Raw genomic sequence first — 13,720 nt, 5'->3', positions numbered from 1 at the left:
TGCACTGGTTTTTACTTGTTCAACTCCTTCACTGTAATGAAAGCCCTTTGAGGACTGGGATTATGTGTTGGTCATCAACATATTTCAAGAGTTTGAAGCAGTTCCTAGTTCAATGTCTATACTCATTAATATTTACTAAATTAATAAATGCATATATCTTCTCCCCTAAAATGGCTGTAAGTCATAAACTCATTACAGGCAGAGACTCTTGATATACTTGCAGGCAGCAAGTGTATTAAGTGCCTAACATAGTGCTGTGTTCATAGTAGGAGCTCAACAAATATTTATTGAAATCAATTCTTTTAATTTGTCAAATCTGAATCAAGGGTAACTAAACCTTATAAATGAAAAGTAGGTATTATAGACTTGATTGTGAAAGACAATAATGGTAATACAATCTGTCATTTCAAGGAAAGTTTTATTTGGAGAATACTTACACTCAATTTTTAGAAATACTAGGGTTTCCTTCCTTTGAAGGTCTTCACAAACATTTCCCTATGTCTATAGTCAGAAATCTGGTGAGATGCCCAGAACCATGTACAGATGTTAACATTTAGTTAGAGATTTCTGAGGTCTCTTCTGTGTCTAAGGTTCTATTAAAAATAAGCTTAAGATCTTTTCTTGATCACAAATTAGACATCTCTTCAATAAGGAAAACTGTAAGAGCACAGAGTCCAGAATCCTAATTCTTCAAGAGGGTTGAAACATTAGGTATACATATGATATAATTTGGCTTTTACCTTTGGAAAACTTAATGATTTTTTTATTTTGTATTTTAAATATGAAGGCCTGGCTAAAATGTCTTAATTTTATTATTCATGGAATAGCTTGGTCCCAGACAGTTATTATTACATTCATATACTACTATCCCATTGACTTACCCAAATTTTACAGGGTGGGGGAGGGGGGGCAGGCTTAGGGCTTTTTTGGTTTTAGCGACATAAAAACACTCATTTGTCATGATAATAATTAGTTCCAGATTGTGATCTTATCTCCTAAGACCTAGCTTACACTTTTGGAATTCAGCACATTTTCCCTTTGACTGCAAACTCTGGACAAAATTGACGCTAATTAAGTAGAAAGTGAAGATTCAATGACCAATTCAGGTATTCTCTGTCCGCAGATGCTAGCTAGTATTTATTTTTAAGTTCCAGGGCTCAAATGAAATAAAATAGAAATTTAGTTCACAAAATGCTATGGCATTCCTATTTGGTTCTGGTTCAATAGTTTTATTTAAGGGAAAAAAAAGTTCTTGCTTCATACTACAGTAAATAAGTGTCCGTGCTTTCAAATTTAATTACCATCAGTAGAAATTGCAAATAGTTGAAGGTACAGTTATTTAGTGTGATTTTCTGGTTTAGGGGACATAGTTCAATATGTTCCATATATCTCTTTTAGATGCCCATTATATCTTTGCTACTACTGAATATAAATGTTAGTTCTTATGGCACCTTTTTATTTTTAGTTCTCCCAACCAAACATTCATGAATTCAGTGGTGGATTGAACATCCAAAGATTAAGCTTCAAATTCTTCCAGATTAGTTTTGATCAGACCTAGAGATCAGGAGGTCAAATTCAAACTTAATTAGTCATATGGTATCTGTATGATGGAACTTAGTCTCCAGAACAGTTGTTAACTCATTTCTTTGCTTATTTTCCTCCCAAGTTTTTTCTTACTTCTTGCCAATTTCCCTCCCAAGTTTTTTTTTCTATTAGTAAATTCTTGCCAACTTCCTCCCTATTTTTTCTTCTAGTGACTTAAATATGAAAACTGACAAACAGTAATGAAATAGAAAACACATGCAGATCTTACTTCCTTCTACTTAAACAGTAAATTTTTTTTTTTTTTTTTTTTTGAGACAGAGTCTCGCTTTGTTGTCCAGGCTAGAGTGAGTGCCGTGGCGTCAGCCTAGCTCACAGCAACCTCAAACTCCTGGGCTCGAGTGATCCTCCTGCCTCAGCCTCCCGAGTAGCTGGGACTACAGGCATGCGCCACCATGCCCAGCTAATTTTTTATATATATATCAGTTGGCCAATTAATTTCTTTCTATTTATAGTAGAGACGGGGTCTCGCTCTTGCTCAGGCTGGTTTTGAACTCCTGACCTTGAGCAATCCGCCCGCCTCGGCCTCCCAAGAGCTAGGATTACAGGCGTGAGCCACAGCGCCCGGCCAACAGTAAATATTTTTATTACAATGTATATGTAATGGCAGATACATAATGAGGACAATTTACACTTCCCAAATTGTGGCAACAACTTTGCCGAAACCAATTACATATCCTAAACCCCACACTTCCTTCTCACTCTCCCCATTCCTACCCCACACTCTGCACTATTATAAAAGCCCACATTTACTTCACCAAACCCAGGTACTTTTTACAAGAAAGTGAGTCACTGAATAAAGACAGTCAAATTACTCATTACGCAAACACTGGCCTGACTAGAATTCTCTTCCTATCAGCCATGGGGCTGTATGGTAGACTATGAGTATTGGTGAAGTGCAGAGGAAGTGGTGTTCTGGAAATAAAAAAGGCAAGACAACAGTATAGTCTGTCCCTGTTTTAATAACAAAATATGATTATAATTTCATAAAGGATGAGTAAGTTAACTAGGGCTCAATTATATTGATTCCTCTTTTTAAGCTAGCAACATCTCTAATGCCAGTTACAATAGCTACAAATATTTAGGAGGACTCTACAGTACATGGGAGAAAAAATGCAAGGATAAGTTAGTGGGCACAGGGATGCATAATGGTATTTTTAAAATAACTATCCTTTCGCCTAGGAATTCCTCCTACTGTAGATTCAAAGTAGGGTATACAAAGAGGGACATGGAGATGTTCCTGGAAGAGGAGAACTGCAGGTGAAGATTCTGCACCTGACTTGCTAACTCATGGCTGCACATTACAAATTATTCTATCAACACAGAACTATCTCCATGCTCTTCCCTGTGATAACGTCTTTAAGCTATCCCACAGAGTGAATAATTTCCAAAAGCAAACTGGAATCAGAAAACTATGTGAAATATGTTGTGCATGCTTTTTCCTATCCAGCCAAAGTTACACCTATCTTCCTACTCTGATGATACCAAGCATGATTACATACGCAAGTGCTTTGCAGATATTAGAGCTGAACAAAAACACAAAAATGAGGAAGAGAATATTCCATTCTCATCTCCCGGCCCAATTCTAGATGTAACACATTAAGAAACAGATCAACATTGGCAGTCAAAATGAAAACATACTGAATCATGAATGTTTGCAGTTGGTGTTAGGGGCCACATAGAGAATACACTGAGGTATTCTTATGCTGGCACCAGCTGCTTAACCATCAAGGATTCTGTACATATTTCATGTAGGTATCTATGATCAAAACTCCTCCACACTTAAAACAAACAAACATTCATTTCACACATAGGCATTATACTGTGTTGAGTTCTCATGGGCCTTTCTCAATGGTGAGAACACTTATTTAATAACAAGAGCAAAGACATAAAAACGGAAACCCTTCACGGTTTCTGTGAATATCTTTAAAAAAAAGAAAGAAAAGAAACTCTTAAGTCACTGAGATTAGGAGAAACTTTTGATTTTGAATGTCTAGAGAGATTAGCACTTTCAGTCACTATCCTTTGTTACTTCCAGCAATCATGTGCTACCATGTAATTATCTTCTTAAACTCTGAGACTGTGAGGCAGAAGAATATTTGCTGAGCAAAATCCTTACAAGTGACATGCCTACTTCAAAACATTTCTGAAATAGTCATCCAACAAGAATTTACTACTCTATCAATGTGCCAGGCAGAGCATACAGTTCTGGAGTTGCTGTTCTCAAGGAATTTACCATGTAGTTGGATAGATAAGAGCAACATATATGAAACATTCAGCATAATGAAGATATATACTAATTCTATACCAGTTTACTCATTGTACTCACCACGATTGCCAGTTTAAAGCACAAGGAATTTAGGAAATGCTGGGGTGATTTTATCTATCTATGAAGACTAGGAAGATCTACATCAGTTGCAAAAGTCAGCAGGACAGAAAGAAACAGGGATTCAGGGATTCTTTGAAATAAAAAGCTGAATGTTTCATTTGACACTTTAGGCAAACAGGAAGAAGAGTAAATCGTACATTCAAAAAACTAGATGGAGGTTGTTATCATTAATAACAATTATTTATTAAATCCCACCTAGTGGCATTATCTATTAATACTTCGTTAGTAAAATCTGTGATCAGATATCTCAGTTCTATGCAGTTCACCTCCATGTCCTTCCTTCCTAAGCCCATAACATTTCTACCTGTTCCCCTTTCCAACTTCTGTCATGCAGGAAATCCTTAACCTTAAACCAATTTCTCTCCTCTTCTAATTTCTTGGAAAAAAGTACTTCACCTTTTTCCTGAAGGGCCATATTCCTTGATGCCCTTTCCTATGGATGCAAATAGTACATGAACATTACATTTTCTGTCTTCACAATTCCTCTGCTTTTGTCTCCTTTTGACTGTCATGACCATATTTTAGTAATGAAATAGCTTCCTATTAGTTTCCATTCTTCTAATCAGAATATCAAATAGTACTATCAATAATAATAGCATTTTATTTATTAAGTACTTTCTATGAGCCAGAAGAATCCACAAAACTCTACAAAATAGGTAACATTATTCCCATATTTTAGAGGATAAAACTTGGTATATAACAAGGTTAAATAACTTTCTTTAGTAAGCAAGCTCTGTCAGATTTCAATTTCTGCTATTCCAAAAAGCTTCTAATCACCTTAACTCTGCTCCTCACTATCACAGCCAAAGTGACATATGTAAACTTTAAAGCCAATTATATCATTCTCCTGATTAAAGCTCTCCAAGACCAAATTCCTAAGACTAAGACTAATAATCAAGGCCTCCATGACATAGTTCTCCACCTTCATTCCTCCCCACTAACTGTCTGGGAATTACACTCTGGTTCTATCAAGACACTGGTGATTCCCTGTACCAACCAAGTGGTTCATGCCCTATGTTTCTGTTCATACAATTCCCTCTGTCCAGAATACATTTTCTATCTTTAACTTATCCTTCAAGGTGTCTGCTTTTAGAGATAGCTTCCCTGAACTGCCCAGATCAGCTGGGTTTCTATAGTTCCCTAAGAGTACTTCTAGCCCACACTTGCCATATCATATTGAAATAGTCTCTTTATGTATGTTTTCCCCCAACCAGCCTACAAGTTATTTGATAGAAAAGATGATAAAGCTTTCACTTTGTACCCACCATACTCTCACCACAGTGAACAATTTCTGGTATCAGGAATCACACAAGTCTTTAGGTCTGAAAGGGACACAAAGTGGGGTCCCCTCTCAACCTTAGGATCTCACGCTGTTTTCTTCCATGGACTAGCCCAACTTTTGTTGGTTGTCTCACACAGATCAACCACCATATTTATAATGATCATCTTTATAATTTTTTTATAGTCACTTTTGTCACTATCAAAATTTATATTGATGACTTTTCATAATTCTTTGGCTTCATGGTTCTCCTCCTTGATTATATCAACCTCTGTGTTTTCTCCACAGTAGTCACTCACTAATAAGAACTGACTCTCAGAGAGGCATTTCTCCAATGTCATGCTCTCTAATAGTATTCTCTACCTCAAAGGGAAGTGGAAACAAGCTAATATTTACTGAATGGCTACTTTGTACCAGATGCTGTAATAGGCACCTTATATATACGCCTCATTTAATCTTATCAATAATCCAGTGACCATTTACTCATCAATCTCCCACTTATTCAAATCAACCTAAGCTTCTCTCTACTGTTTTAACAGCTCTAATGTTCTTAATTTAAAAATTCCTCCAAAACCATAAGTTTCAATCTTGTCACCCTTGGAATACCACATTGAATCAGTCCCTCAGAAGTCTGGTGCCTCTTTGGATAAGGAGGTTACTCCTTACCATAGGCAGACCCAGATGGAGTCTATCCTTCCGCCTTTTACTGCTACAAAAATTCCTCTTTAATCTTCTTTTAGAGCAACAACTAGATTTGTTATTGATGTGTTTCTCTCTCCCACTAGTACATGAATCCCCAAAGTATACCTCCTATCATGTCCTATTCTTATTTTCATACCCAGCTCCTGGTAGTACACTTTATAAAATATAGCAAGTCTTAATAAGTATTTGCTAAATGACAACTCCTTATTGTTTTCTACTGTAAAGATTTAGGCTCAAAATACCTATTGTATTGTATTATATCAAAATACCATTTATGTGAAATGTCCATAATAGCCAAATTTATGGAGACAGAAAGTGGATTTAGTGATTGCTTATGGCTGACAGTGGGAAGCATTAGGTACAATGGAATGTGAATTGAATGCTAATGGGTACAGAGTTTCCTTTTTAAGAAGCTAAAAATGTGGTGATTGTAGTATAGTCCTGTGAATAATCTAAACAACACTGAATTATACACTTTAAAAATAATTGCAAGGCTGACCAAGCAATCAGAAAAAAAGGAAGAATATGGTGTTCTTTTTCTCCTCCTCCTTCTTTCATTATTTTTAATAGCTTTACTAAGATATAATTTGCATACCATAAAATCCTTCATTATTGACACAGGGTACTATACTATGAACCCTTCAGAAATGAATTATGGCTTATTTGACTTGGTAACCCCAGGACTTAGCACAGTGTTCAAAAGTTAGTAAATACCCATTCCATGAATGATGGACCCACAGCCCTAAATTTATTACTAGTAATATACCTAAGCTATATTTGGGTTAAATATGCTTTTATAGGCTTAACTTGGGGAAATCAAACTACCATTTATAAAAATTTATATGGGAAAAGGTATATCCTGGCCAAAAAAATAAAGTCTATAAAAAATCGTCCAAAACCTTTCCACTCATAAATAAATAAAGCCCGTGATTTATCTTGCAAGATGCTACCACTCCTACATCTCAATCTCCTCCTAGACAAAAATCTGTATTCTCTAGAGACATTCAGGCTTTTTGGGGTCACACATCCAGATTGTTCCAACCTCCAGGTTGTGAAATACTATTCCTGGAAGAAGAGCTTTTGAGGAATTTAGAATGTGTTCTTAAGGTAAATTCAAAACTTTTACAGGATATCTTTTCTTTTCATTATGATCTCAGAGTGTACAGAAAATAAGAGAATGGGGCTTTACAAAACTGCTATATGAGTCAGTATACACATGGAAAGCCATTGTATAGCATGCAGCCCTTTTTTGTAAGAACTTTCATTAGCCCTTTTCCATTTTTTTTGTATACTGTATTTTAAGCTTCATTTTATTTCCATTGCAATTTTTTCATAAAAGGTGACATAAAGGAATCCATTAGTGACCAGTTCCAACTATCAAAGATACTGATTTTGACAGTACTATTCAGACAATACTGCCAATAAACCTCATAGTGATACATTCTTTGCCCTAACATTTACATCAATAATTATTAAACCCACTATCATATAATTTACGTATTGAACAGCACAAGATCCACATACTGGCTTCACTTGGAGTACTTTATATAATTTCAAGATAATCAGCTAATTCCTCAATATTGTTATGGAATGAGTCAACAGAATAATCTTCAATTTGTCTCTGTATCATAGAATTGCTGTCACTAGAGGTGATATGGTCATATGCTCAAAGCCAAGGATAAGATATATCACAATTTTATCTCTCTGATTCTTTACTGGCAGCTCAATGGTCATTCCATTAGGCTGTGCTATTAATGATTAAAATCCTCTTATGTAGTTTTTGGCATATATTTTTAAAAATGCATGCCACATAAATGTCCATTGAGGACATTTGTCTCACTAATGGGTGAATAAAATTTTCACCACTTCATGAAGAGTTTTTATTGTGATAAAATAAGCCCATGATTTAAAAAAATAAATTGCATCTATTTTATGTGTTTGCAAGCTTCTTAAAAAAGAGGTCATGTGTTTTATTAACTGATCTAGCCACAGTAACTGATCCATAGAGGAAACTTGAATATATGTAGGCTGACCAACTAAATAAAGAGCTAAATGTACAACTTGGGTAGTTTGAAGGTTTCATATGCATAATAAGAAATTTTGCATGTAATTGCTTACCTCTTCTAGTTGGCATGCTTTGATGACACTCCTGTATCTATATTCATCATAGGAAACGCCAAAGATGATATTTTCTTTAATGGTGCCAGGCATGATCCAGGAAAACTGAGAGCAGAATGAAATTCTTCCACTGTGCTTAATTTTGCCCTCTGAAGGCTCTAGTTCTCCCATAATCATCATTAGAAGTGAAGTCTGGAAAGAAAAACATTTTTAAGTCATTTGATCAAATCACTTTCAGGATTCATGTGCCCCCAATTATCATCCTAAGCAGAGGTATCTATTCTGATTTTAAAAGATTCTATTAACTCATTTGATTCCAAATTTTTTAAGTTCCAGGTACTCTGCTATGCACAAAAGATACAAGGGGAATAAAAGAGACAATTACAATATAGTGTGGCAAGTGCTATGATAGAGGCTCACAGAGAAGAAGCACCTGATTCAAGTTACTGGGACAGGTTTGGAGAAGATACAGGGAAAGATTAGTAACAGCTAACATTTATTGAGTGCTTACCCCATGCTGAATGCTGTTGTACAGACTTTAATTATATTGATTTATTTAATCTTCACAATAATTCTACAAGGTAGATTCATTACTATCTTCATCTTATAAAGGAGGGAGGAGATATAAAAAAGAGGTATATTCAGGTAATATTGTTGCCATGAGTCTTTCTTGATATGTAAAATCATCCACAAGATGAAACTCCATAAGGAATATCAGTGAGCAAAGATTTATGTAACTGTGAACTATAGTTAAAACTAATGGGAGAATTAGAGTTGAAGGACGAAATTCAAATGTTATATGCCCTGATGATAAGAAAAGTTAGGCCTGGCACAGTGGCTCACGCCTATAATCCTAACACTCCAGGAGGCTGAGGCAGGAGGATTGCTTGAGAATCTGGTGCTCTGAGACCAGCCTGAGCAAAAGTGAGACTCTGTTTCTACAAAAAATAGAAAAAAATAGTCGGGCGTGGTGGTGCATACCTGTAGTCCTGGCCACTCGGGAGGCTGAGGCTGAGCCCAGGAGTTTGAGGCTGCAGTGAGCTAGCTATAGCTGGGGCTACTGAGCCAGACTGTGTCTCAAAAAAAAAGAAGTAAAAACCAAATAAACAAAACAAAGGAAACAAGTGTAGATATGGAGTATAGAGGAAATTTGCCTATTGCCTTATCAAGAAAAGTTGGAATTCAAAGGATATTTAAAACTGATAAACCAAGTGACAGAAGCATAAGCATATGTAACAATACAAAGATAAACATTAAGAAAGATAATGCTACTGACTCACATTGAGTAGAAGAAAAGGAGATAGCAGAGGAAGAAAAAACACTGTTTTATCAGAGCTCATGTAAGTGAACTAAAGATACAGAGAATGAAAAATTTAACATAAAGTTATAAATATAACCACTAGGATGAAAATATAGACTGTCTTATAAATCATAATGCACACATATTCACATATGGCGAAGAGCCAATACAGTGACTTTGTAAAAAAAAGAAATAAAAACATAAAACGAAACATCAAATAATAGTATAGAACTCAGATGAAACATGTCTACAAAATCAGTAAATTAAAATCAAAAAAGGTGGTGGTTGCATACCTATGTGAATATACTTAATAGTACAGAACAATATACTTAATGGCCGAGGTAGAGGATTGCTTGAGCCTGGGAGTTATCTTACTGATATACCTGCAGATGTGCTAAAGAATATGTACACAGGTTATTTATAATGTCTTTCTTTGTGTTAGAAAAATATTAAAAACAACCCAATGGCAATCAATAGTCACTCATCATATTATAGAATATCCATCCATATAATAGAATACTATGTAGCTATTTAAGTGTGTGTGTGTGTGTGTGTGTGTGTCTTTGTTCAGGCTGCTATAACAAAATACCATAAACCAGGTGGCCTATAAACAAGTCTAATATCAGTGTACCAGCAAGGTCAGGTTCTGGTGAGGGCCCTCTTCTGAACTACAAACTGGCAACTTCTCATCGTATATCCTCACAAGGCAAAAAGAGGGCAGGAAAGCTCTCTGGGGTCCCTTTTATAGCAGTCCTAAGCACTTCCCAAAGGCCACCCCCCAACATACACAATACCATCACCTTGGAGGTTACAATTTCAACATATGAATTGGTGGTGGACACAAACATTCAGATCATCATAGCAGTACATATGTATATGGAAGCTCTCTATGCTTTGAATATGGAAAGTTCTTGAAGATATATACTTAAGTGAGAAAAGCAAGGAACAAAACTCTGTTTATTGTATGCTACTTTTTAAAGAAGAGAGGTGGATAACAATAAAAAATATATATTGATTGTATATGTATAAAAATATCTCTGGAAAGATCTTTTAAAAATTACCAAGATTGGCTACGTGTGTTTGGGGAGGGAACAGTAGAGAATGGAAAATGGGCAGATGAGAGACAGAAAGGAGAGGGAGAATTTTCTACTTTTTATATATTTTATTTTTAAATTTTTTAATTGAAATCATCTTGGACTATTTTTATTTGCACCCCTATAATTTGCTGAAATTAAAAAAAGAAGATACTATTTCTAAATATATACATATATAGGCACCTAAAATATATTAGGAAGAAAGAAAGGTCAGATATGTTTGTGATATCTGTTTCAGTAAATTTTATAATTCTTTTTATATGGAGGGAAAAAGTCTGAATTACCTTATTTTTATGTAAAATCTTTTTGTATAAAATAGAGCTAAAAGTGACACTTTCATGTAGTACGGCTTTATAAACCCGAACATGAAATAGATCTGATTTGATTATCAAGGTTACAAAATTTATATATCTATCAATAGATATAAAAAAATTCAATGATGTTTTTATTTAATTTCATTTCTCCCCAAATTCCAAAATGTTGATAAAACTCTGCAGACATTTTTATTCTGTATACAAAGTAAGAAAATTTATGAGCTAATAGCTTACTCCATACATCTGATGCCTGTTTATTATAAAACCAAGCTAACACTCAGTACCAGAGTGAGACAAGGATAGATGAGAGACAAGATGGTATCAGGTATTGTAAACAACTCCACAGAACTGCTTCATTTGTGATGGAGACAACAGAAGGACTCAAAATCCCCACACCTGGTGAGATGCCATAGCTTGCTTTCAGTCAAGGCCACCCAGTGGTGTGGACTCTTACACCAATATTGCTTCATTAAAATAATCAAAGGAAGTTTCATAAGTGTGAGAGATAGTTAGCATAGATTAGAACCAAAAAACTCAAAGCATTTTCCTAAAAATGTTCAGTTAAATTTGCATAAAGTCACTATGATAGTCTTCGAGATATAAAAATGAAGAAGACATAGTACCTTTACAGTCTACTCAATTATAACAAGGGAGAGTGATAAAATTAAACATGGCATTATTATCAGTAAAATAATATATATTAATTGTCAAAACTTTGGAAAATCCAGAGATGTAAAATACACTCAAAATCTCAAAGATAACAATTTGATACATTTATCTTTCTACACATATATATACATACACATATATATGCTTTTATAAAATAGGAATCCTAATGTGCATACCATTTTATAACCTGTTGTCTTTCATCACTTAATATACCATACATATCTTTAAACATCGTTCTTTAACATCCCTTTTATAGCTACACCAAGATTTATCTAATCAATCTCCTATTATTAAATATTTATGAGGTCTTCTCCCCCAACTTTTGGCTATTGAAGCAATGTCATAATGAAGATCTTTACATAAAATCTCTGTAAACATATTAGGGTAAGTCATACAAGTTGGAAGAATTATTAAATTATCTTTAAGGCTTTTGATACAAATTGAGTGGGGTGAGATTTAATTTAAAAGTGTTAATATTTTCAATTCTTCAATCATATATTTTAGCTAGATCTCTTAATATTCCATTCCTATAATACTACAAAAATGCAGCCTCCTAGATTAAGATGGCAAACTCTACTTCTAAAGTGTTTAAATATTCCTAACTGACCACTGCCTTCACCTGACTCTGTCTTCTTAGCTGCTTCCCATAAGATGCAATTGCAACACCTGCCAGTAATTATCTGCTCATCAATTTTTAATAAAACTGCCTGAAATTTAATTGCCAGTAAGTCTTGTATTTTGTAATTCCAATGCTATTTTTGCACATCTTTCATAGAACTGATCTTAAATACATAAATGGAATTAATTTTTAAAATTCTATGAAACACAATTACTATCTTCTCATAAGCAAAGATCCATGTTTAGATCAGCTGTAACTTCTTTAGTATCATCTTCTCCTATAGTATAATTTTCCTTTAACGGTGAAAATTGCTAGTAATAGCATACATGAAATAGAAGAAAAATAATGATACTCTTAAAAGGAAAATGTTTTTGTAAAGAATAAATGCACAACTCTAGCTACCTTATATAAAAGCCTGTTTCACCTGCAGGAAAACAATTGAAGAGAGAAATGAGCAAATTGTATTACTTGCATTGTGGGCACGAAATTTATTGACTAGATATTTTCTGTGGCATTTTGTTTCCCAGGTCTCAGACTAAATTCTTTAAAATGTGGTTCTCTCCATCTCAGATATTAATAAACAGTTGCCTTTCACAAGTCTTTCATCATTTCTATTTTCTATTTACATTTTTACCTCTAGAAGTATTGCTTCCCTCTTCCTTCTTTTCTTTCTTTCCTTCCTTCCTTCATTTCTTCCTTTCTTCCTTCTCTCTTTGATTCTTTTTTTCTTTTTCTTACATCCTTGGGTATAGTTCTAGAAAGCATTTTGAAAACTTCAAGAGGCCCCTAAACTTTTTCCTGTATTTCTAGAAAGTACTACACCTAAAATGACAGTCAAATGGGAAGAAGGACCTACTTTTATAGACTTCCAAAGCACGTATCTGTTGTCCTTTAGCCCATTCCAGTACTAGAAAGCACTTTCTTATCTCTAATTTGATTCCTTCCTGTCCTTTAAATGAATTTCCTCAATAGTTAAAAGAGAACAAGTGTTGATCACTATCTGCATAATTCATATTCTTGAATATCACTATAAAGTCTTCTCTTCTCCTGACAATAAAGTTTGATCCTTTAGCTGTTTTTCTTTCTAACCTACTAGTTTTTGTCAGATGTATCTCCAAATATCTCACATTTATTATAAGTTGTTCTTAGGTTGAGGTGTGGAGGGGAGGTTTAGCACTGAATAAATTAACATTCTTATGTATTTCCTCAAAAAACCATCCCACTCAATAATTTTACCTCATAATATATTATAAGCCAGTCTAAGTCCCTTCTCCAAAATTCTAATGTCAAGAAACTGAGGACCTTTTGCTCATTGGCTATGAGGATAAAATGTAATCCATGATTTTCCTGGACTAGCTCTGAAAAAATGCCCATGCTAAATATTGGTTAAAATAGATGGCTTATTTCAATAAAATTATTGAATTGCCACCATGTGCAAGACACTGTGTTAAATGGTATGCAAAATACAGTTGTAGAAGGAAAAAGTCACTGGAAATACAAGGAAATAAAAAACTAGAGAAAATTATCAGGAGAACAATTTGTATTATATGGGACACTATACTGAAGCATTCTCCTAATACCTGTATAAGAATTTCACCAAAATACCTTCTTACACTGCAGACAAATTAGAAATA

The 13,720-nt window shown here is 34.5% G+C and overlaps 1 protein-coding gene across 1 annotated transcript in view; it reads right to left on the bottom strand.

The window, feature by feature from the left end:
* Positions 1-13,720, bottom strand: part of CFTR (CF transmembrane conductance regulator) — a 166,584-nt gene that overhangs the window by 93,837 nt on the left and 59,027 nt on the right. Inside the window, exon 11 of the mRNA XM_012761103.2 lies at positions 8,091-8,282. Coding sequence (XP_012616557.1) covers positions 8,091-8,282 — 192 coding nt within the window. The remainder of the gene's footprint in view (positions 1-8,090; positions 8,283-13,720) is intronic.

The sequence above is a fragment of the Microcebus murinus genome, chromosome 9 (genome assembly GCF_040939455.1).
Source record: "Microcebus murinus isolate Inina chromosome 9, M.murinus_Inina_mat1.0, whole genome shotgun sequence".
NCBI lineage: Eukaryota > Metazoa > Chordata > Mammalia > Primates > Cheirogaleidae > Microcebus > Microcebus murinus.
The sequence above is the reverse complement of the archived record's forward strand: the minus strand, read 5'-3'. Positions and strand labels throughout refer to the sequence as shown.